We start from the raw sequence: 25,099 nt of genomic DNA, 5'->3' as shown, positions 1-25,099 counted from the left end.
GGAAATGACAAATGTACCTAGTCCTGCAGGGATTTGACTCTGTCCTATTACTTGCTTCCTGAAAGCGTGTTCACAACAGGGCTCGTACCACCAGCCCTGAAGATCATGGGCTGGAGCAAATTTCAGAAAACATCTGCCTTTTTTTCCCAACCAAAGCTGTTCTGATGTGAACTGCCACCTTGCAGCAGTCCAGGTAAAAGCCCATGGTGTCTCCTGGGCCAGGCTTCCCACCTAGGGTTCTTGCACTGTGGTCAGATCTGGTGCACCTTGGTGCCAATGAGTAGCTTCCTATGTCTCTGCGGGGTGACAGACACCTGACCCTCATTTGGCAGCCATGATCCAAGGTGTTAGCTTTTTAGGTGGGGAACAGCTGCTAAGCTCTGTCTGGGCTGGGGCTGGGCCTGGGTCTCCAGAGCTGCAGGCTGGGTTGCACCCAGCATCTCTCTGGTTGTTCCCAATTGAAGGCAGTCTTTGGTTTCCATAGTTTTTTTATGAGCCTGGCCTTCTTTGGGCTACTGTGCTGGTCACACCAAGTCCTGCAATTTAATTTTCCCAGAGGTTTTTTCCACACTGATTTTAGAAACTTCAGCATTTTCTTGTGTCTTGGTCTCAAACCAACCTCTGCCTGGTGTGCCAAGAGATGAGGAGTATCTTCCATGGCTTTTCCTAGCCCTCTCATTCCATTCCTGAAAGCATTCCTGGATGTGCTCCTTAAGCATCTTCTGCTCAGCTTTTTTTTTTTTTCTTGAGGTCGTCTCTGTCCCTTCCAGCAGCTGCCTCCCTGCACGTGAGCTGCTGGCTTCTAAACCAGCTTTTGCCTGTCAGTATCTCTGTCACTGATGTCAGGCTAAAGCACTTTGCGTTGTGTTTGTTATAGGCAGCAAATACATATGTGGTTTTTGACAGTAGCTCAGCAGAAACACAATAACTTGTTAAGCCACAGTAACTCAATGGTGTGTCTGAGCTCTGAGCCCAGCTGGAAGGAGCTGTTTGCTGCTTGGGCTCTTAACCCTTTTATGGCTGTTGCATTCTGTGTGTGTGTGTCTTTTCATGTGGTAACACATGAGAGATCCACGTATATGATCTCTGTGATTATGTCAGATAGGAAGATTACAGGTAAATGAGAGCATTTTCTTGATTTGTAGTTCTGGGATTGTGCTACCAAATGTTATGTGAGTGCTTTCAGAATACCATGTCCCACTTTCAGGAGCACATGAGGCTTATAGAATCCTGTCTTCATTTGACTCCTAAAAGTAGGATGCAACATATTTTGAAAGTGAAGCCTATCATTTTATTGAGGTTATATATTTTATCACATTATAGCTTTTTGCTGAAATGATTTGTTTTAGAGAAAGCGAGAGTGGGTCTCAAAAGCAACAAAAAAGGTAAAGATAGGATGTGTGTTGGATGCTGCTGAGGAAAAGGTGGGTCACAGGAAATAAAAGGGCATTGCTTGATGCAGCACTTCTGTTGCTTATTCTCTGGATGCTTGTGTGCAAAGGTTGTGTTTTTACAGAAACACAGCTAAGGGAAGTTGATGTAGTTGCCATGCCACGATTTAACTGGAGAGCATGATGTTCAGGTGGCGGAAGAGAGCTAGCAGGATTGATATAGGATACCCAAAAGGAAATATATTTAACTTCCCTTCATTCTGAGAGGCACTTTTTTCCCATTCCCTCATCAGGAAGTTTGTAGAAACTTCAGTGCTACACTAAATTGCTCAGATGGTGACCTGTGCCTCTCCTCATCTCTGATTTCACTGCCAGCATCGTGGTGCTGAGTGACATTTTATCTTTTGTCACAAATCTGCACCAGTTGTTTTACCAGACCCATCCTGTGCTTCAGGTCTTGGACTCTCTTGTGACTGTTGTTTGTTCTTAATAACTGTAAGCAGGTTGCTATGATAATTGTGTTGATTTAGAAGAATTTTCTTTGTTCTTGTGGTGGGAAGTAAAGATAACACTTCTTCAGATAGGGAGGAAGGTGCAATGTAAAAGGAATAGAGTGGGATATAGCAGAAGCCTGCTTAACAGGATTGGTAGAGCTTCATGGAAGTGATGGAAGGAACAACACATTCATTTTTTTTTATATGTCGGTGGAGGATTCCTGTGCATCTACTGGGATGTGATGTAGAAAAGATTGCATTAAGACTGGGCAAAAATTGTGATGCTGTAATGCAGTCAAGCTATTCAAAACTTCAGAAGAATGTGAAGCAACTTCCAAGGTGAGAAATGTAAGAGAAGGCCTGGAAAGCCAGTTAAATAGAGAGAAGAAAAGAAAAAATCAGTTGTCTGGCAGTTTATTCCTGTGTTTTTGAGCATTTGGATTGAAATGAAAAGGAGATCACAGAGCAAACTTTATGGATTTTTGCAGAAGAGTAAGAAGGAAACACAAAATATTAATGCAATTGTAATAGTCATGTTGAAAAGACGAAACATTGATCATGAAAAATTTCACATAACCTGGTATTGACTGGTCAATATAATATCAAATGGAAATAATTGTTACTGAGCAGGTTCGGCTTACAATAGTGGAAGCAATTGGAGGTTGCATTCATAAGGAGAAGTTGAAGAAGATAGGCTTATTCACAGGAACAAAAGAAAATTGAGATAACCTAATTCCAGCTTTTCTTGTGCAGGATAGACCAGTATTGATAACAGGACAAATTGCTCTTGCTGTCAGACATGAAAGCAAGATTCACATGGTGTTGCTGTGCTGCACTACTCTTTTGCTTTCAAGTATGTCTTAAATACCTAGGGGATAGGTGATGTGGTGGTCCAAGGAATGTTATGTCTTCTCATTTTCTGAGAAGCTGTTGTGACTCTTTGTGAATGTGTGCCAAGCCTTCTGCACTGGTGTGTGGAAAGACCATTCCTGGAAATACAGCGTCCTCTTCTTTTTCCTAACTGTGTCATCACATACGCATCTGTAATAATTCCCTACTGTGTCGTGAACTTGTAGCTCAGCTGATATATTCCCGCACTGAAGTCTGTTAGGCTTTTTGATTACTAATGGGGACTGAAGCTCTCCAATTTTCCATATTTTTAACAACATTCAAGTAATCTTTCTCAAACTTTCTCTGAAAGGTAGGAACAATTTCAAAGTGCTTTATGAATTTTAGTAGATAAAGAGCAGGATAATGAGAAGCAAGGGCTGCTACCAAACAGGTAGAATTGTTGGGTGCAAGAGCTAACAGTTATTTGTGTGAACTTTTTAAACAAAGATAGATAGATTCTTACATTTCAAATGTAATCCCATGTGGGACATGTAAAATATTAATCCTTCTGCAAGAGGGTTTCTCTTGAAGTCTGTTTATGTATAAAAGATGGAAATCAGCAGTGTAGACCTCCCTCCCTGCTTCATTGATGTCTGAGGCCATATTTGCAGTGGAAATCCACCCCTGTTGCTTAGCACAAATGAATGCTTTCAGGTGATGAACTACCTGGAACAAATGGGTTTTGCACAAATGGACCAGGTGATAATTTTGCCCCAAATTCCTTTATGTGAATGGTGAGTGCATTTTTTCATGTTTTTTCACACACAGACATGGGCAGGCTGGCTCCCTCCACCAAACCCTGCTGTAAAATCTCTCTTTTATCTTTGTTCATAAACCCTTGGAGGATAAAGGCTTTTGCACGCTTTCAGCTGCCTTTTAATTATTGCTGATTTGCTAGCAATAGTTTGTGGTTTAGATAGAGAGGAATGCTGACCTCTACTTTTTAGCCCCTGTTTTCATATACACCTCCTCCATGTTGATTTTTCTCCCCCTACTATTGCCCGTTGTTTTCTGAATAAAAATATGAACTTTACCAAGGAATACACCAGTATCACCGTTAGTTTTGCAAAGCGTAAGTTGCACGTCCCATCGTTCTGAGAATGCCATTAAGCTCTCACCATCTCAAAAAGCCATCATCCAGCTGAGCCAGAGCAATCGGCAGTAAAATGAAAGAAGTGCCTTGCTAACTGAATTTATCACACATTGACACCAGACTGTGCCCTCCAAAAGATTCTACTGGAAAATCTCCCCTGTGAATAGAGCAAGAATTGTGCAGCATCAAAGGCATGTTTTGAAGCCTGCCATGGCTGCCAGATACTGGCTCACCTGCATGAGGCTGCACTCGCTGCTAGCAGCTGTCCTGACCTGGGCCAACGTTTGAATGCAAAGCAGGGAGTGTGTGTGGCATGAAAACCTGAAGCAACAGAGGAATAGGGTGAAAGGTATGTAAGAAAGAGGAGACTATGCAAAGAAGAGAAACTCCAGGAAGTAAAAAGGAGAAATTCTGAGGAATTCATAGGTGGCCTAACTATAGAAACTTGGGAGGTGTTAAGGATATAGATGGATTATAGCTTATTTTCTTCTTATTTAATGTCTAAGAATTATAGTAGTAGATTGTGTTCAGGCCTTGTGATTACCTTTCATGAAACTTTAAGAAAAATTGAAGTATGAACTAGGTGGGCAGAGATTGGGAGTTTGAAGAGAAGCAGAAATGCTGTGTTATGAAGATGCTGTTCTCTCTCCTAGCCTTTGTAAGAAAATATTGAGAGCGGAGAACTGTGATCTGCTTCAGTGAGGAAAGGCAGAGTGGATAGCAGGCACCTCTTCTGTAAAGGGCCTTGTGTCATTTGCGGGCTCATCCCACTGTAAAGCATGACTACATTTTAGGTATTAAAATCTTATCCTTTTCTTTAGCATTCTCACTAGATACATCCTAGCATGGATAAGGGAGTGGCCTAACTAGAAAGCCTGCATGATGCACATTGATGTACTCAGGCATATGTGTAGAAAACCGTGTTGTTTTTGTTAGAATTATTTGTGAACCTGTTTAGGTATAAATTATTTGAAAAGTAATTACCATTTATTTTGATAGTACAATTCTAATGAAACAAAATAAATTGCATGAATCTCATTCCCCACTTACTTAGCTGCTTACTGTCAGACTGGATCATCAGCACTAAGCTCCTGATGTGCTTATCTCTTTCTTCAAGGAGCCATCTTCTCCAGGCCTGTTCAAGATTCTCCGCAACATCATCTTTGCAGAGTCCTGAGACCATTATGCTTTACTGAAACAATCAAGTCTGCTTATACTCCTTGTACTTACTCTTCTGTAGTACAAATTACACTGTTCCTTCTACAGTGCCTTGGTACTTTAGATAGAGTCATAGAATCATCTGAGTTAGAAGAAACCTTTAAAGGTCATCCGTTCCAACTCCCCTGCATTGAACAGGGACATCTACAGCTCAATCGGGTGCTCGGAGCCTGGTCCAGCCTGAGCTTGGGCGTCTTCAGTAACAGGGCATCCACCACCTCTCTGGGCAACCTGTGCCAGTTTTTACAGTCAGCAGCAGTAAATGCTTTCTGTCAGTCACTGCATCTCGGTAGTCTTCCATTCTTCATTTTTCCACCATAGTTCATTATTTTCTGTAAATGCTACTTATTACATACTGTGGATCAAGCAGAATGCTTGATCCATCTCATGGCATTTAATTATGCTGTGTTGTAGAGTAGCTGAACAGTTAGCAGAAGTTGCATGCTGTAGTCTTTTTTTTTCCTCCAGAATTAATGTAGAATCATTGAATAACAGCTGAGTTTGAAGTTTACCTGAATATGTTTTACTATTCCAAAGAGATTACACAATGGCTCTGATTAGCAGCAGCATTTTGTAATACCACTTAAGGCTTTATCACAGTGGAGTACTGCCAGTAATAGTCTTTAATTCACTTATATGTACCAATTCATCTCTGTCAGTTTTCTATTAATTTCTTTGCTGTTTTACTTTTTGCCTATCCCCCCTATAATGCAGCAGGATTTCCCCACTTATGTATCCAAAATAAAATTAAAAAATTAAATCTTCAGCAAATTAACTGCAGCCCTTTGATTTCAGGCAGCTGTGCCATCTCTCCATTTATGCTTACATTTAATTCACTTTTCACAAGTTAGTTTATTTATAAGAATCTGGGTGAGTCAACTGACCAAGGAGGAGCAATAATTTTATTGGCTACTTTAAATGAAAAGTGTCAGGATTGGGTTAAGTAAATTAACTGCAAAAGTGGAGAGCAAGTGTAGAATTAAAACTGTATACATGCATGCATATACACATACACCTCTGAAAAGCCACCATATTCGGCATTATTTTTTTCGTCAGAATGATGACCACCTTGATTACAAAGATGATTACCAGAGATACATTGCCATGTGAACAATTCTATTTCATCTGGCACGAGTTTCACAGTGTATGGAAAGATCTAAACAGTTGGGTTTGGAGTTGGTGCTCCATATTTACATGATGAATCAGTGTCTGTGGTTGATGTTGAAGCAGATCCAGTTGCATATTTGTTTTTTATTTTTCATTAGTAGGATTGGAGCAAAGCATCAGGAGCTACGGCAAAAGCAACTGAGAGGCCTGCTTGATTATTCTACTGGTCCTGGAGGACCTGACATTGATGATGATGAGGTGGACCCGAATTATGCCAGAGTGAACCACTTCCGAGAGGCTTATCCAGCAGCGAGCATTTACAGACCATCGTCACCAGCAGTCGCAGAAACCTTTGTATATCCGCGTGACTCTCCTTCAACACCAATGGAGAGGGAACACTTGGAAGGATTGTATGCAAAAATAAACAAGCAGCATTACCCACAGGTTCCTGGAGACAGGTAATATTGCCACCTGGCATTAGAAGTGACGATAGCTTGGTAGTGGGCTGGACAGGGAGGCTGTTCAGATGCCCTGATCATCTGTATTTACTGGCTAGAAAGGCGTGAATTTCCTCTTAACCAAAACTGTGATTTGCTCCAGCAGTGCCCCCAAAGCATCTGAGCTAGTCAGCAGTCAAACAAAAATCATTAAAAAAAAGTCCATATTTCACAACGGAATGAATGAACAGACTCCAGTCCAATTCCTTCCCTGCTGAGAGTGTGTTTTTTCCTTTTTCACTCGGGAAAAGTTCTAACACTGCAGCAAAAATAATCTCTGGTTTCAGATCCCTTTCAATCTGCTGATCATCAAATGGCTATTAGTAACAGGTTTTGTATGATAACATGATATATTGCATATGTTTACAGTTTAGTTTCCCCCAGCTGTGTGATATTATGCACTTTCAATTAGGCTGGGGAGAGAACTGGGAATCATGGCATTTTTATGCAGACTGTGAAGTGTGGCTTCACAAGACTGATTGCCTTTCACAGCCTTTCCAATAACCAAGTGGGAAGGAAAGAGCAATTTTTAATCCTTACTGTCAAGCTTCCAGGTTGATAGCATTAAAGAAAGATGGTCAAGTTTTTCCCTGGATTAAAAACAGAACAGCAATTCCTTTGAGCTGATGATTACCCACCATTATGGTAGTTTTAAAACTAGATGTTTCTGGAATTTGGGGCTAAAAGAACTTAAGACTTCATTAGCAGTATCATGGTGTTAATGTATTGGATTTTTCAAACCAACATCTGAGTATGTAGGCAAGATATAAAAGTGTATGTGAAAAGAAGAGCTGACAGAGAAAGACATGGGGGACTTAAGGAATTGTTTATGCTTTGAGTTCATATTACAATCTGTAGTGTCTCACCATAGCCTCAATCTGTGCTATGTGATACAACACTTGTTAATTTTGGAGAGCACAGATACAGGAGTGTTTTCAGTTTGTGGCATTATAGTACTTTAAAAATGTCTACTGAGTCATTGTTATAAATAGTAATAAAACACTTTTGACATAAATCTAAGTGTGTAGCAGGGATTGGGCCAAGTATTTCTTTTTTTTTCACCTAAATACAGTATGGGAGAGATCTTTCCAAACATAATGACATTGCTGATTCTCTTCTTCCATATTAACTCTTTTGCTGCTGCATAAGAGCGAAGAGGGTGAAGTTAGAGGCACTGATTGCAGCTTGTTGCTATTGAAAGGGTTTTTCTTTCCTAGAAAAGGCCTGGGGGTGACTATCGGTGAAGTTGTATGAGCATCCACATATTGCAAAGAGATCAGAAACCTGGTTCTCACTAACTCGGGAAACCCAGAGAATTTCCAGCAGGAGGGAGCCCAAATTCAGATTCACATACTTTTTGAAAATAAACATATAGAGATGTGACTCAGCGTGAGAGTGAGACATTTTCATAAAGGTTACTTCATAGTATCAGTTTTAACAGGGACTTTACAGCTTAACATTTTAAAAATGTCATCAGTTTTAAAGGATGGTTTATGCTCTGTTTTTACATGCGGTGTAAAGAAGTGCCCAAGTCTCTCCCTCTGGCCTCTTTTGTTTGATTGCTTGTATCGTGGCTGTAGCTACACTGAATGAGCTCTTGTCTTGTTATGTGGACATGATTGAAATGCCAACCAAGTCAGGATTCAGTGTTAGGATCCTGGATCTTAGTGAGGCTTTAGCTGTAATTGCACCCTCAAACACGACAATTCAGTGAAAAACTAAAACCAAAACTTCTAACAGGCAAAAAAAAAAAAGTTACCTCATATCTGACCTATGATCAGGAGTCGTGCTGGGAAGGCTGTTCCATCTGTGTTGATTCTGTACTGAAAGACAAACAGTCCACAACAACTTAGCTTTGTTGAATTTCTCAGGCTTGTAGAGACTTTTTAACCAGATTAGGAAGAAGTAGGAAATGTGGGATTCTTATTAGGCTGCCTTTGTTCTTTCTTTAAATCTTTGTTTCCTTTGTCTCAGAAACAAAAAGGTTGTTGTTGCTCACCAGCAGAAATGTGCCAAACCTGAATAATTTGAAGTGAATTTATGCAGTGTGTTGTGAGGTCTCAGCCAGCAGTTGTTGCATGTGGCAGCAACTGCAGGCAAGGAAATCTGTCTGTGCTGGAGGGAGAGTACTGAAAGGAGAAGTGGAAAGAAAAATCCCTGGATAACATGTTAATTACAAAACCAAATCTGCTTTCAAGGGTCAAGTATGAAAACTGCCTTGTCTGCCTCAGAATAATGGGAAATAGTTATAATGGATGCTTATTAACCAAACCAAAGTTATTTTGCATTTGCAGGGTTGAACATTTATCAATGCATTTGTCATGTAATAGCTCATGTTTTGGTCCTGCTAACACATGCATGCTCTCTCCAAGTTTTGCTATTAATTTTACTTTAGATGGATGGCTTTTTCCCTACCTCTGACTCTCGACTTTATAATACTGTGTGTGGAGGCTTGATCAGTGCTTAGAGTAGGTGAGGTTTAGGATAGAAGGAGGTTTGAACACAAAGAGAATAGATGACTTCATTTTGGTCTGAAAATTCTAGTTACGTGTCACTATGATAGAGAATTAAAACTCATCATTTCAAACAAGAAGTTCATTTTTATTTCATTTTATTTTTGCAGAAGAATGTATTAACGTAACAAATGGCTTTTAAAATTTGAAAGCCATTTGAAAAGAAGGAAGCTCGATGGTCCGATACATGCCGTTTACAATTCACATACTTGCCCACCTCCCCATTTCTCATCACCAGACTCCATCGAGTGTCCTCCATTCATTCTTCTCAGCAGATTCCCAGTTTAAACTGAGAGTTTCCCACAGAGATCCCACTGTTGCAGAAGCAGTAGGCTGCAGATGTATGAAGAATATTCCTTTAATCATTCTGAAGTATGTCTGCTGCCTCCAAGCCCTGCTGCCTAGGGCACTGCAGACCCGGTTCACAATGCTGTTTGCATAATAACGTCCTCTTTACCTACAATTGTATCTGGGTCTCAGGGATCTTTTTGCCTTGGGTTCTTGGGGATTTTGCTTTGTCTTATTTTCAACTGTTGTGTAATGTTCTTCTGCACTGTTCCACAATTGCTGATTTTCATTCCGACGATGACTATATTCAGTGAAATGGATTTAATTTTTTGTGTATATTTTGCTGAAAGCTTTGAGATTCTTAACTAAGAGAGATGCTATATAAATGTAAATTGTCCTTATTAATGAATATAGTGAAAGCATTAGCATGATCAGTGTATTCTGTGAATGTTAAGTTAAAGACGTTAAAAAAAATTAGCTAGCAAAATCACACATTTCTTTGTAAATCAAGCATTTTTCTGTTTATTTCTAATTAGCCACAATTTTAAGTAATGCAAATGCCACCCTAGAGGATGGCACAGCCTGCAGAGGCACCTCATGCAGCTGGGGAGCTCACGGAGTGTGTGCTGCGACCGCTGTACGCTCCCTCAGCTTGCGCAGAGGCTGGGCAATCTGCAGCCCATATGTTCCCAAAAGGAGTGGGAAGTCGCATCTCTGAGTTGAGTTATCAAGGCTGTACCGTGACAGTGCTAAGCTGCACCGTGGCAGAGCCTAGGTGTCAGACCAAAGCCAAAAGAGCATATGTAAAACACTTCTATCACTTAAATGTCAGGCATGTCGCATGTTGTAACCCTTTCTCACGTTTTGAATAAGCAACTTCCTCTTTCTTTCCTCCCCTGAACGTGGTGCTGTCAAGTATATCCAAAGACTCTGAGCACATCTCCAGAAAGGTTCTAGAGACATGCTCAACTTATTTGCTCAGCCCAGAACTATGAAGCATTTGAAGTCTGATGCCAAATTCATTGCCAAGTATAATTCTTCATTTATTTATGTGTCTTATCTTGGGGAGTTTCAAAGTGCTGTTCTGACAAAAACGAATACAGTTTTCCTTTGTTTAGCAAGAATACATTCAGAGCTGTATCTTGTTGCAGATTAAAAAACAAAAGGAAAGAAAGAAATCACTGTTTTATTGCATAGGAGTGGAGTCCAAAGCCCGAGTCTGCTCCACTTTTCCGTTTTTGGAGATGCTATGTTGGGTCCAACTGTGGAAGATCTTATGTGGAAGATCTTATCCCACCGTGGAAGACTCAACAATGTTAATTAATTAGTCAAAAAATGGATCTTTCTCATTTCAGAGTGAAAGTTTCCTCATGGAAAAATTGCACTCTTCCAGAAAGTACAGTCTAGCAAAACAGAAAGTTGGAAATGAGGAAAATGATCCCTGCACACGACCCAAACTGTGCTCCCCCATATCCTACCCTCAGAACCCATCAGAGGGGCAAGGCGCACCGAGTGGTCTGCCATGCCCAGAAAGGACCAAAGACACATACTCCTGTGTGTATCCTGAGAGCTAAATGATATGTGCAAGCTATGTGTAAGCCTGAGGGGAGAGCAAAAAGGGTCCAGAGTTTTAAAATTTAACAGAGCATTTTTTTTTCCTAAAAGCCAAACTAAATACTTGTATTGTTAGTTCCTATCTCATTGAAAGCAAGGCCTTAGGAATCCAGAGGTGTATAGATAAGGCTTTGTTCAGAAAGGACACGTTAGGATTGTCCAGGTGTGTCTCTTGGCCCTATACTTCTAGGAAGCCAGACACTGGAGTTTAATTTTTATCAGTACAGTGTACCATGGGCATTGCTCACTGTCTGTCTCCAGCACCTTCTATCACTGAACAGAAAACAGCAGCCCACTGCTGTAGGAGTGGGTGGTCTTCTGCTCAGGAATGGCTACTCCTTAAGGTGGAAAGTCTGAAGGCAAGGTAGAAATGGAATGAGGCTCTGTAATCTCTAAGTACCCTTTGCTACTCTACCTTGTTGTGATAGCAAAAAAACAGAAACATAATGTTTGGCAGTTTACTCTCTTTTCTGACTGATGGATTTCTGACAACTGTTAAATTCAAATCTGCATTGGCATGTACAGCAGAGGTTCAGTGGTTCCTGTGTGCTCAGCGGAGCAATCCTGCTCATGGAAGCAGGGCAATCCAAAAACCAGCCAGGCTGCTAGTTCTATTAGAGCATAGGCTGTGTCATCAGAGTTGCGCTGTTCTCTGCACCTGGTACTGTTTTGGTCTCCTTCTTCAGAAATGATGAGTGGCTACTGCATGCTCACTTTGCTAACTAGAGAAAATACTGAGTAACTAGACCACCTGGGACACTTTTAAATGAGCCTTGGTTTTGTTTCTTTGCTATATAGGAAAAAAAATAATGTATTGGTAGCATTCAAGATAAACTGCTTTCTAGACACGGTTCAAAGTGTTGGTTCCCAGGAACTCCTCATTCAAATGCCTCCAACTTTGGGATCTCAGCCCTACTGTTCACTTCTCATGGACAGCCCACATTTCATGGAACTCAGGTGACCCTGTGCATTTTAGAGCGTATCTAAACAGAAAGACAAGGTCAGATTTTAACCAGAGCAGAGCTGCTGCTGCTGTGTAATATGTACATGCTTGTTTGAGGCCATGCATTCTTCAGCAGAAATAAATTCTTTTAGGAATAGTCACAAATCTGCCTACATGCATCCTGCCTGCTAGGGTTTGCATTTGGATCACCTCACTTATTGACAGATGTGTAAAATTTTATATACTGCACTCCCATAACTCCCCTGTGACCGTCCTGCTGCAGATGCTGGTGAGCCTGAGCTTTGGCAGCTGTGTTAAGCATTCATATGCATTCAGGTTTTTTGTTTTTTGTTGTTTTTTTTTTCCCCTTCCAGCCCTGTCTTTCCTGATATGATAAATTATTGCATGGAATTATTTTACGTTAATTTTGCCTATTTATTGGTAATGTCCCATTCTTTCTGTTGTTTGGATGCAAATGCAAAAGATAGGTCCCTGGAGAAAGAGCAGGTCTGTTACTGGAAGATGAGACAATACCAGAGGATACAGAGTGAAATGCAGATGGTGTTGTCAGCCTCTTAAATGTACAAATAAAGACAAAATGAGATCGTCCGTGCAGCTGGAATGAAATCATATGGCCTTGCATGTGTTCCTGCCATAGCGTATTTCCTAGTGTGAGCAAGAGATGCTAAATTCTGCCTTATGCAGGATGTTGTTTGACCAAAAGCTCATACTTGTTGTGTTAATCAGTGGTAGAATAACGTTTGTATGTATTAACTTTTCTCTGCACAATATTTTTTTTTCTACAAAACACCATTTAATTATAAATGCTAATATGTGTGTGGTTAATTAAGAAGCCAGAATTGACTGTAAGGTTGGTAAGCTCCAAGGAAGAGAGAGCGGAAGATCATTGCACTTCTGCTCGTAGATAGCTATTTGTGAACCAGCTGATAATATGCAAAATTAAGATTTTAAGTGGCATTTTAAATGAATGGTTAATGGCTGAAGATTAATTAAACAGTCAGGGTTGTTCAAAAGAGAAGCCGTTAAAATCTTGTTTATAGGCCAGTCACTTGCATACTTAAAGTGCAAACCCTAATGACGTGGTATTTCCATTTAGCAGGGAAGCTATATAAATTGAGTATTTTTCTTGAACAAGGAAATCACTGGATATGCTATATAGATGGATAGATGTAGCATTGTGTGGTGTGTTTTCCTCTTCCTAATTAACAGTTGTCTAGTAGCAGTGCAGACAGTGAAATGCAAAATCCTCTGGGACTTGGTCATCCTAAATAAAATTGCTAAATCTTTTTTTAATTAAAGTGTAAGGGACATGGTTAAATGTGATGTGGTTCTGTTTCCCTGCTCTCCGGTAGCCTGTTCTACTCCATACGCTTTGAGGTTTTCCAGGTGCCCAGCTTTTCGTTGCTCTGCGTTGTCTTCTAGTCAGCGTGAATCTCCTCGGCCCATCATTCGCCTTGCAGAATTGCTCTAACTAAGGAGAAAAGGGTGTGTTTTCAGTCAGGTTTAGTCTGTACTGCAATTCAGGTTAAGTGACAAATGTTAGTGTAGTCCTGTTTCCCTGTCTGCAGAGAAACAACAAGCAGAAGGTCCGTATGTTGCTCACAATTGTGAGGCTTATTCTTCCAACAAGTCGTGTTCCAAGAAAGTATTTTTCTTCTGTTTTCCCCCTCTCAGCCCAGTTCCCAGCTCTTTGGTTAGCTCTCTGCTGTTTTTTCTGGAGCTTCTATCATTTTGCCTTACCAGCTTCTAGCTGCAGGACATGCAGAAAGCTCCAGAGGAAGCCCTGATGACTTCGCCTTGTGCAGGCTTTGCTGTGTAGCCCACTGTGAGGTGAATCGCTGCTGCTGACCTCAGGGAACTCGCTCTCTGTCCAGAACTATGACTTTCAAAAACTCTTCTCTTAAGGTTTTTTTTCAGTTCTTGCTAGTTAAATGGAAGAAAAAGGTTCTTTGTTTCACTGCAGAAATAATCTTGGTTTAGTAAAACCAATCAGTAGATGAGGGTGTGGGATTTTGTCTGTACATACCAAGACTCGTGTATGAGCGTCCACACATTCAGACTCCAAGTGATGGCATGAGCTCACAGCAAGCTCCTCCCTGACTTTTCACTTTGTTGAGATAAATTATTGGCTTTTGGTCACGCTATTTTTTAAGAATAGTGAAAGTTTAACTGCTTGCATCCAGGCTAAGTGCCTGGGTCTGTACAGTGCTCACGCAGCTCAACTGTTCAACTTACAGTGGAAACACACAGTTCAACTTGCAGTGGAAACTGTAGCGCTCTGTAAGCATCCATGAGGATGCAGGGAATTCTTGCCATTTTCTGAACAGGTTATTTCTACACTGATTTTCCTGCAGTCTCCATTTAGTGGGGATTTACACTCGCAGATCTTTAAGATTTTTTTTTGCTAGTCTTAATTCTTTTGTTTCAGTGAAATGACTTAGCTCTCAATATAAGATATAGATAGTGTAAAACATAGGATCTAACAGGGCCACAAATCTGACCTGGGAGTGAGTCAATGGAAACCTACTTGTGGAGGGTTCAAGCATCTAATACCAGGATAAACCAACTGCTCTTAAACAGAGCTCAGAAGCTTGCTCCCTAGTGAGGTCGAGATGCTGCTGGTGAAAGGTTACGCAGGTACTTAGTAAGCAGTGTTGCTGGCAGCAAGAATAGGCAGAAGCATGAACCAGAGCTTACGGTTAACAGAAAACAAAGAATTGAAGTTGTTTGAAAAGCTGAAATTCACTCAATATTGTGCTAGCAAAAATATTGGGAGGACTGAAGAGATGTGATGGAAATGGCTTAATAGGCAACCGGATGCAGAATAAAAAGAGAATAATGGTGATTATTGTCTGACAGCTGTGCAGAGCATGCAGTCGATGACAATCTCTAAGACGTGCTTTTTCAATCCATGATCACAAATAAGTCCGCTGGTAGAGAAAGTAATGCAAGGGGTCGTTGCATGCCACAAAAACACTTATTTCGTCAGCTCCATTCTTCTGATGTAGTTAAGTTGGTATGTACTCTGGACCTCTGTGACTGCCCTTCCATCCCTGGAAGGAGACCTGGCGCCACGTGGAGCTCACACGTGCAAGGGCTGATGAACAGTTTCACTGGCAGGCCATGTAGCTACAGATCATTTGCTGACATTGATCAAGGTACCTGTATTGATCCTGGGATGGTCTAAGAGAATTGTGACTGTTTTGTGGAGAGCGGTGTTCATAAAGAATGAAACAAGTAACTTGTCTTTAACTGTATTGCGGCCTGCATCTGAGAGAAAGTGAGGTCTTTCATTAGGACAGAGGGACAGGAGGAAATAATGTTGCTTCAGGTAAGCACAGTAGTTATCTTCTGTTATCACTGGCATGTGCTGGATGTCTGGGGGGTATTTGTTAGAAAGCAGTGGAGGTGATTGCATGGAAGATTTTACACTCTCCAGCTGCCTGCAAAACAAGTAGCTGCCTTCATTTTTTATTTTTTATTTTTTACCAAATTAAACTGAAGCAGAGAAAAACAAAAAAAAACAACTTATGATAAGAAGATGATGCAAGAGGATTGAGTGTGAAATTCCTTTAGAAAGTGCTAAAAGTTGAATAGATTTAACATACTTGTACAGCAGTAAATGTCCCCTTCAATTAATTTCCCTTTCTTGTTTTGCTCCAGTTCCTTACTGCTGTGGCAGTCACTCAGTGTGACATTGTGACTTTCCCCCAGCGTCACCTCCTCAGCTGAATCCTCTCACTGGGAGATGGTAACCCCTTCCCTCCAGAGACTTGGCAGCAGTGAAGAGAAACAAGAAAGAGCCAGCCTAGTGTTTTAACATTTCAAACATCATCTTCTTGTTTGGTCTCTGATTACCCATATTTATGGTTTAATTTCTCCATTCACTTAGATTTTAATCTTAAATAGTTTTTTTTTCAGCATAATAGTATCTTAGAGGCATTTCTTCATAAACCAGTATTAACTGGAAAATGTCCTTCAGCTCTGGAGTTTATCAGTTGTGAACACTTCTGCCCTTAAGCTTTGATGTCTACTTAGTCCTGGTTACGGTTATTACCTTGTAAATGGAAATCAACTGCAAATGATCATTATGGTATTTACATAAAATGCATGGAAACCAATTATTGTGCGACCGGCTCTTTAAGTTAAAGCATGGGACATGTTTCCAGTGCAAGTGTCGGGCAGCCTAGCAATTGAAAAGGCAAGCAACAGCACACCTTCAGAGGGATGGAAACAGGTTTAAAATGTGTTCTGTCAGTGGGGAGGGAGGCTGCAGCTGTTTTCTGTGTCGATGTCACCATAATGCTCAATTGGCTGAAAGAGCGCTTTAATTGAGCACTCGCATGCCCTGTGTGTGCTGCTGGCCAGGGGATGCGGGTTGCCCCTGTGCTGCTCCCAGGGAGGCTGCCCACAGCACATCCCCTCCTCGCAGGGCAGTGCGGCACAGCAGCAGGGTGAGAAGTGGCAGAGCAGCGCTCGGGAACAGCAGCAAAGCAGCGCTGAGCCCACTCCTCATTGTTCTGTATTGTTAGTACTCAAATTACAAGCAAACGATCTGCAGCCCTTCATCCGAGTAAGGTGCTGTTTCCTTCCTTTGGCATTTTCTGCTGTCCCTCACTTGGAAAGAAGCAGGAGGCATTTATTTTATGCCGTGGTGGACAATGGCAATGTTGAATCAGCAGCTGCTTCAGAGATTGAGAGTAAAGGGAACTGGGGGGAAGGAACTGATCTTTTCCTCCTTTTCTCTGTAAATACCAATGTCTGCACCAGTGCTGATGCTTTGACCTCTTTGCTACGGAGCTTGAAAGGTCTCTCGCACTTAGTGACATGTTGTGGCTCCCGAGTTGAACAGGCAGAAGTCATTCTCTATCTTTGAGCGTCTCTGCAAATAGGTTGTCAATCTAAATGTGATAAGTGCTCGGCTATTCCTCCCCAAATTTACTCTCATTAGTCTAAGTACTGGTATTTTTTACGTGTCTGTGTGGCTTTGGAAATGATTAACAGTATTCCTTCATACCTTTTAGCCTTTTATCTGCACTCTGCCCACTATCTCATTACTATTAGCCATGGCAAATACACCAAACGGCTGAGCAACTTCATTGTTCTGGTGGTTTTCTTTTGAAGTCCGCAGTGCGCAGATACATGTTAATTTCCCTTTTGTGTTGAAACCTGCATGTGAGGAATAAGATTACCAGTATTCAGTCTCTGGTCAGTAAAAAAACTGAGGTCTGATATCTTCTGAATGCTTTGTCTTGGTTCATGTTTCTAGTAGCACAGTGCATTTATAGAAGTGGTCTCTTTTTCTGTGATGCCCATGGAACATCGAATTACTGTCCTCTGCCTTTAGGAAAATGATTTTAACGTGCTTTCTAAGTACTTTCCTTATTCCTGGGCTTGAGAAATGTTGCATATAGACACCTGCTCTTATGAGTGGGTAAAAATTGAAAATCATGCCAAGAAAAAATGCTGTTTGGCAGAAAAGTTTCAAAATATGCATTGTTTGGTGTGTGGCATAAACAAAAGAGATTATGTAAAGTTTGTGGGCCCTAGTTGGATGAAGCATTCACTTGTGGGTTTGTAGCTTTTCTCCTAGCAAAACTGAGTGCTGACATCAGAAAAGCACTGTTAAGAAGTACTGGTTTCCTCATCAGCTTTGAAAGATCTCTAGGAAGCTGTGGGCACTGAAGTCACACAGTTTCCTTCCACCTTTACAGCTGAGCCACAGTTGTGCTCAACTAACAGCAGGCGATCCCGACCACAAAGGAACAGGTTTCTTTAAAATGCGTCAGGAAACTGGATCGATTTATAGGTAACAAATGTGAGTTTGTGTTTACTGGGTAGAGATTTGACAGTTTGCATTTGCATTACATACATACTTAAATAAATTCAGTGGCGTATGCTTCATTGCTATAGCTGTTGGAAGTAACACGTGGTAGTCACTGTGCATGATAGGATAGCAGCAGTTGCCACAGTACATAAAAGGATACAAGAACAGATGAAATCATTAATGCTTTCATATTGTATCCTGTCTTATTTCCGATATGGTAACGTGGCTGGTACTTAATGGGGCATATCTTTGAAAAAAACAGCAGGTATGATGTTCTGGAAAACATGAAAATCTGCAACCTTATATCAGAGGCCAAAGCAATATTTTGGATCTGACATTTTTTTAAAAAAAGTACAAATTGTGTGTCATTGTCACTGTTACATAAGCTAGAAACTGCAAATTTATGTTGTGCCATTTGAAAAGCAAATGATAGAATGTGGATTTGTATCTGTTCTTCAGAAAGAAGACTGATGTGCGAGTTCTCTTTCCATCAGTGTGGCAAAATTTCTGTTGATTGAGATGGGAAATCTGGGAAATCAGAAGTGATTCCTGTGCCTGGTTCTCTCTGAAAGAATGATGAAGTGATGTTTTCTTTTTTGTTTTATCCTTATTAGTTTCACAGCCAGATTACTGTAACTTGATCTTTTTTGCCATACTTCTACATGACTGTTTTTGTTAACTGCTTTAGCCTGTTCTTTGCATCACACTATTGACAAAATGAGTTTTTTGTCATTTTACCCCAAAGTTTAGAGCATAGAGTACAGAAGAAATCCATACCAAAAAAAAGTCTGAAACATTAATTGAACTAGACTACAGCATTTAAAGTAACCTATTCTATCGTCCATTTACCTCCCACATGAAATGAAAACTCTATTTTGATCTGAACTGTCACAGATAATTTCTGCACATAAAACACATCCAGAGACAGCTTTCAAATGGAGTTGTCACTTCTTATTTAGCAGGCTGGGGACTCTCTATTGTTGTCAAACCCTCTTTGCAAAAGCATCACTAACACGCTGATATGCACAGTTGTATGTAAGAGGAGGAATGGTTGCACAGCCTCCGTGAAACAAAAAATTATATCTAGGTGCTGGAATCCTAGGATAAAATGTTTTTAGTCTATTTTCAAGCAGATTTTCATAGTGTATGCTGCATGCACTGTTGTGGGGATGGATTGTTTTTCAGTGCAGCAAGGTTTTAGTGTGAATAGTCACGATTAATGTTTTAAAGCTACTAACCAACTTTCTGTTATTTTCCCTAACCTCTGTGGGACTGGGAGTTTGGCTCTAATCTCTTCACAAATTTCAGAAATTCTTAAGCAAGTGCAGTGGGAATCTCTCTGAACTCTGAGCACAGAGCTGCTGCCGCAGAGCATGTTGCAGCTCGGATGCAGAGGCAGGGCTGTGGACACTCTTTTCTGTATGGCTCTTCTGCTGGTGGCCAGCATGGCCAGCTGACAAGGCTAGCTGGAAGACCAGCTATGCCATTATAGATGGTGACAGCTTAGAAGTTGAGACATAACACTCTGTAGACTTCATATTCTTGTAACATTCAGTTTGCCCTGAAACTTGATGTATTTTCTTACAAGAAATTTGCCTCTTGCCTTCATCTGTATTCTCCTAAGGTCTCAAAATAGACTGCTTCTGCACCAGGATTAAGGGTGAAGACTTTGGTTAGTGTGATGAGTTGTTCTTTACTGCTGTCTCCACAATTGCTCTACACAGCACTGAACAGTGCTCTTATCATTGTGGTAAAATGTAGACTGGCAGAGTGCTCTTCCATCCCAATCCTACAACCACAACTCAGATAGCAGATATCTGCTGATCTGTCTGAGGCATGACTTTGTCAGATCTGAAGGTATGTTTGGGAGTGACACACATGTGAGGCCCAAGAAGCAGGGCCTGTGTTTCCCCCATCTGCCTGAGGCCTGTGAGTGCCTTCTGCAGCTGGGGGTGCTGAGCAGCAGGGCTGGACAGAATCACCTGATGCAGGGTGGAAATGCAAAACTGGAAGTGAGGGCCCCAGTGTAGCTGTTCAAAGCCAAGTGCCTGCTGTAGGGACCATATCTTTGGCAAAGAGGCAAGGCATAGAGTGGAAATGGCATTCTGGTTCCTGAGCTGCATGCCAGTGGAGCTGAGGGTCCTTGCTTTGTATGCCTCACACCCTCTCCTGGTGAGGGACAGGATGGAGAGCAGGCTTCTTTGTTCCTTCTTTTGCTTGTAAATGTATTGTATTCATCAATCAATTTTAATTGCTATCCTATGGGGAGCAGTGAATTAGATGGAAAAAAAAAGAGTAATTTTGTATATTAATGGAGAATATACTTGAATGCTGAAGAGTAATGGAAAGAAAGATCTCATGGTCTCTGTGGTTAAGTGAGTGGTAATGCACCTCCATGGGGCTTTCAGATGTTGACCATCACAGGAAAAATCCAGCAGATATAGGTGATCTCTCCTGCTGGAGCAAGGTCCCTCCAGCCCACAGCGATTGGCCTGGCCGTCACCGCAGACACTGGAAAGGTCAGTGCCCTCATGGGCTTGGTGACCTCTTAGAGGCAGACTTGGGCCTCTTCCCTCCTGCGCTCTAAACCGGCCTGCGGATGGCCTGCTCTAATCCAAAGGTGACTGCTTGGGTTAATGTTGATGTGCTCTGCTGAGACCACAGTACCATCCAAAAGAACCTCAAAGCATGCTTTTCTGCAATTCTGCCTTCAAAATGCTAAGCAAACATGTCCTGCAGCAATGCCAATTACTGGCTCCTGGGAATACACCTCGGGATGGTCACACCCTCATTTCAAAGGCAATATGTGGGGCCATTATGTGAACAAATACAGTGCATGTCAGTGAAAATCCATTGATGATGATGAATTCTGGTTACTGTTGACTGCAGCCAGATACAGGATGGTGAGTAAGGGGTAAAACATTAGCCCTTGAGCCCCACAGGTTCTTGCTGTAAACAGGTCAGAGTTTCATGAGAGCTCAAGCAAAACATGAAAGAAAAAAAAAAAAAAGAAAAGCTGGAGATAAGACTCAGGGAAGAGAGAGGAAAACAAGGAGGCAAGTAAAGCAAAAAGAATAACAAAAAAGAAAATCCTTAGGAAAAAAAAGTCAAATGAAAAGATCTTTAAAAGGGAAGAAATTAAGAAATAGTAAGAAAAAGATTAAAAAATAGGAAGAGTGCCAGGAGCTTCTTTGCGGAAGGTTTATGTAGAGAAGAGTTAATTCAGGTTTGAAAAAGTCCAAGAGTTGTAGAGAAAGCTGAATTGTTTGATTATTTTGAAACCTTCGAAGAAAAATATACAGGAAAGCTGTGAAAGAAAGTAGCTGCTTGAATTACTTTTGGTCTGCTGTAGGGTGAGCGTGTTTGTTTGAAAACACTGTTGTGTCATCATTGTTTTAGTGTCCTGATTTTGATTGTTAAAGTGGATTAACCTGTATGAATATGAAGCATTTCATGATTTTGTTTCAGTATCTTCATTTTTGTAAGTACTTTGCATTTACATTATGTGACACAGCTAATGTGCCTCCTTCCAGTAAAAAAAACAGAATTCCAGCGACATCTTGTCTGTAGATCAAGGCGTAATACAGTTCCCCTTTGTTATTACAAATATGCTTTTGTGAAAATACAGGCAATTTCAGCTCCTCTCATTTTCAGAAATCGGTGCAAGCATGGTGCTTTGTGTACCTACAGTGGAAACTTAGCACTAGAACCAGAACACATGCTGAGTTGCCCAGTGCGGATGGGTGATGCTTTCTGTACGTGCTTCCCTGGTTGATGATACCAGACAAACAAATGTCCCTTGCTGTGCCGTCACTGACTGTGGCAAGCAGTGGGCTCCTGCTGTGCTCAAAGTGGCCCTGCGGTGGGGCACCTCTGCCAGGACCCTGAGCATGTATTGCAGGGGTGCCAATGCTGCATCCTCAGCATCAGTGAAGGGTTGCTTTCTGCATTGATCTTGTTCCTGTTACAGAATAGAGGCAATAGCAGGAGAGCTTTGGTTCCTTGGTCTTGGCTCAGAATACATTTACCATTAGTTACTGTCCCCTTGTCTTCCGTGCTTTTGCTTTTAGTATTCCCTTGTCAGCTTGGGCCATGTTCCCTAGTGTGAGATTTCTCCTCATTTTATAACAAGGATCAGGACCTCTGGGTTTTTCTGAGTTGCCACCGATCTGGTGTTAACATCTGAGCCCAGCAACAAGGATGGCAACATGCAGTGGTAACCATCCACATGAAATTTAGATGAACTGCTCTTCCGTTTGCTTCTGGTAGTGCTTTAGCAGCATGATCACAGTTGTGTTCGCATCATCCATCATTAAATGCCTGACTTAAGAAACAAGGTCTTCTTGGCAAAAGGAGAGGTGGTCTGCCCTACACTGAGAGCAGAGCCTTGTGTTCTCAGACTGCAGCTGATTTACCTCATTTATCTGTTTGTTACTTTCAGGTTTACATTTTCAAGTGTTTTGGCATGAGGATTTGGGGCAGCACCAATGCTTCTATGAGAAATTTACAGTTGAGGCTTACGTAGTGCAGGAGAACTAAGCAGCAGTCCACAGCCACAGATCTGCGGTTTTGGTGGTGACAGAGGGGAGCAGTGGGTGTTTGGGCACATGCAGACCATCCTCTCCTCCCACCTGAAGAGGCTGCCACTGCCAGGGGAAGCTTTTCTGACTGCAGGGGGCAGCTGCTGTACCCACATGGTTCCCATCAGGGGTGGCAGCAGAAGGAACAGGATCTGTGCTCTCAGCATGGGCCAGCACACAGCAGTGGTCCCACTCCTGTACTAATCATCTTCCACCACTCTAAAAATTCTGCTTCATTCCCATCCTCATCCCTTCTTCCCTTGCCCAGCCTATGGAAATCTCTGCTGCCTCCCCCTGAAGCTTGCTCTGCCATTGCTGAATTGCGTTTTAGCACCCCACAGATGAGAACAGAATAAACTACTTTATCTCTATCATTTGGGCAGCAAAATGCAATTTGCTGGTGTTGCTGCAGATCTCCGAGCCAGCCCTGGTCTAGAGGCTTTTATCACTTTGCAATCTAATCTGCTGAATACCTCTTGCATTGGAAGAAATTGTTTTTTTAAGGTAAAAAAAGGCTGTGTATTTATACATGCATAAGCCCACAATGATATACATGTCCTCATATATCTCTGTGTGTACATACATACATCTGTATAAATAAAAAATACATATAACACTTAGGAAGTCCACACCTAACTTGCTAATGTCAGCTACGGCTGATAGACAGCTAAGTCAGACTCTTTTTATAGTCCATTTCTAAAATGAAACCATAAATTTTAAAGCTAGGCTTCATCATTGCAGAGAAAAAAGCTTTTCCAGTCTATTGATGAAATATAACATTTGATAGGATTTATGAGGCCCAGATTCGGGAGGATCATTTGCAGAGCACTTAAAGCTGCTTTTTCCTGCCCTTTGCCTTCCCTCCTCCCAAATACACATACCAAAAAAATCCATTAGTAATGAAAAATTATCAAGGAAGATTTTTCTTGATTCCATACAAATGTCAATTTGAGAGAGAAAAAGAGGAAGAAAACAGTTGCAGGAGTTTTTGCAGTAGAGAGCTCTCTGTAAAGCCAGGCTGATTATACAAGAGGAATACAAACTTTCACTGATAAATACGCAGTGTGATTTGCTGTAATACAATCATTTGTAATGTGTGTATACCTACTTTTAATAGCACAAGGTGGATTTTTTTTTTTGATTACATAAAGAGATGCTCACAAGCCAATTACACAAAGTTAAAAATAAAAGCGACCAGCTTCTTGGTGTCTTGATAAAGTTTCCTTCTGTCTTGTATTACCAGAGTGATAGTTTCAGAGGAAAAACATCTTCAGTAACTTGCGATCACAGTATCTGTCAAATGGTAGGAAATGAATAAAACTGCCAGACAGTGTCAGATTTATTAACAGCTCTAAGAAAACTAAAATTAATGCATTTTCTCATCTTGATGGCTTGAAATGTCCATGTGCTGTACTTATCTTAATGGACAAGTGAAGGAAGTAGCACTCATCAATTAAGTCTCTCATTAAGCTGACTACAGCTTAATCTGGAGCACATGCAGGAGGAGCACTGTCCTTACCAGGCTGTGCCTCCAGGTGCTTGTGGTGGCCTCGGGCAGCCAGCAGGGCCGGTGGACCAAGGTAGGGACCTGGGGCCAGTAGTACCGGAAGGCAGACTGGGGTCAGCCACGCTAACCCATACAGCTGCAGTTACAACAGGAGGTGTTGGCCTGACTTCCATTGGAGAACTGTTTCCTCCTGTTAATAAACAGCTTTCAGTTGTTTGGGTTGAAAACACCCATGTAGGAGATGTGCTGGAGCTGAATTTCTGTGGCACGTGGTGACAGCTGTTTTGGGGGGCCAGAAGGAAGAAGACGAGGGTTGTTTTGTCTATTTGAAAAGTAAAAATAAGCTTATGATTCTTTCAGTAGGAAGGTGTAGTCTTTCCATACTCTGGAACAGGGGCTTTATATTTAGGAAGGAAACACAGCCCAATCTTATACCAGGCTGTGTCTTTTGCCACCCTTTTAGCACAGACAATTTGACTAAATTATAAGATTGAGAATACTTCCTACACACAGGATGGAAACTTGGCTGCTGACTTCACCGAAAGCACTAGCCCTGCACTGCTTGAACTTAGATACATGTTCCCTGCAGTAGGTTCTCCTGGCTGTAGGGACTGGATGTTCCCGTGCAGCTGTAAGGGATGTGGAGCCCTCCATATATCTGTGTCTCCTTGCCCTTATGACCCGCCTTTCAGCGAGGGAAGGGTGAGCTAAGGTGAAGGCAAAATCCAAAGAAATGACATGGAGGGGAAGGACAGGCATTGGGATAGAGAAGAGGTTGGGGAGAATAAAGAAAGTGTATGGGAGGAGCTGGGTCAGGGCAGAATGGGGGACAGTGGGTGGGTACCAAAGCAGAGGGAGGTCTTTCTTTTTGATACCTTAGTGCTACAAGCTTCATGCTCCGTTAATGTGCTATGTATGAACACATGCATATGAAACAATGCAGGAAGGAAGAAGTGATGTTGGGTGTCCCAAGCCACCAGCAGTCTGATTGTTTACTGGCAGTCTGCTTTGGGAAATGCTTCTGGGAGATGGAGCTCAAGGAGTGCTGGAAGGTGAAATGCTGACCCAGATGCATCAAGGAAGGTGTTTCTGTGCTCAAGCAGCCCGCAGGGCAG

General features: G+C 41.6%; 1 protein-coding gene across 1 annotated transcript in view; it reads left to right on the top strand.

Moving 5' to 3' along the window:
- Positions 1 to 25,099, top strand: part of PARD3B (par-3 family cell polarity regulator beta) — a 374,909-nt gene that overhangs the window by 290,674 nt on the left and 59,136 nt on the right. Inside the window, exon 20 of the mRNA XM_021398013.1 lies at positions 6,356 to 6,652. Within this exon, the coding sequence (XP_021253688.1) occupies positions 6,356 to 6,652 (297 nt within the window). The remainder of the gene's footprint in view (positions 1 to 6,355; positions 6,653 to 25,099) is intronic.

The sequence above is a fragment of the Numida meleagris genome, chromosome 5, assembly GCF_002078875.1.
Source record: "Numida meleagris isolate 19003 breed g44 Domestic line chromosome 5, NumMel1.0, whole genome shotgun sequence".
Taxonomy (NCBI): Eukaryota; Metazoa; Chordata; class Aves; order Galliformes; family Numididae; genus Numida; species Numida meleagris.
Note: the sequence above shows the minus strand (reverse complement) of the source record. Positions and strands in the feature narration are given on the sequence as shown.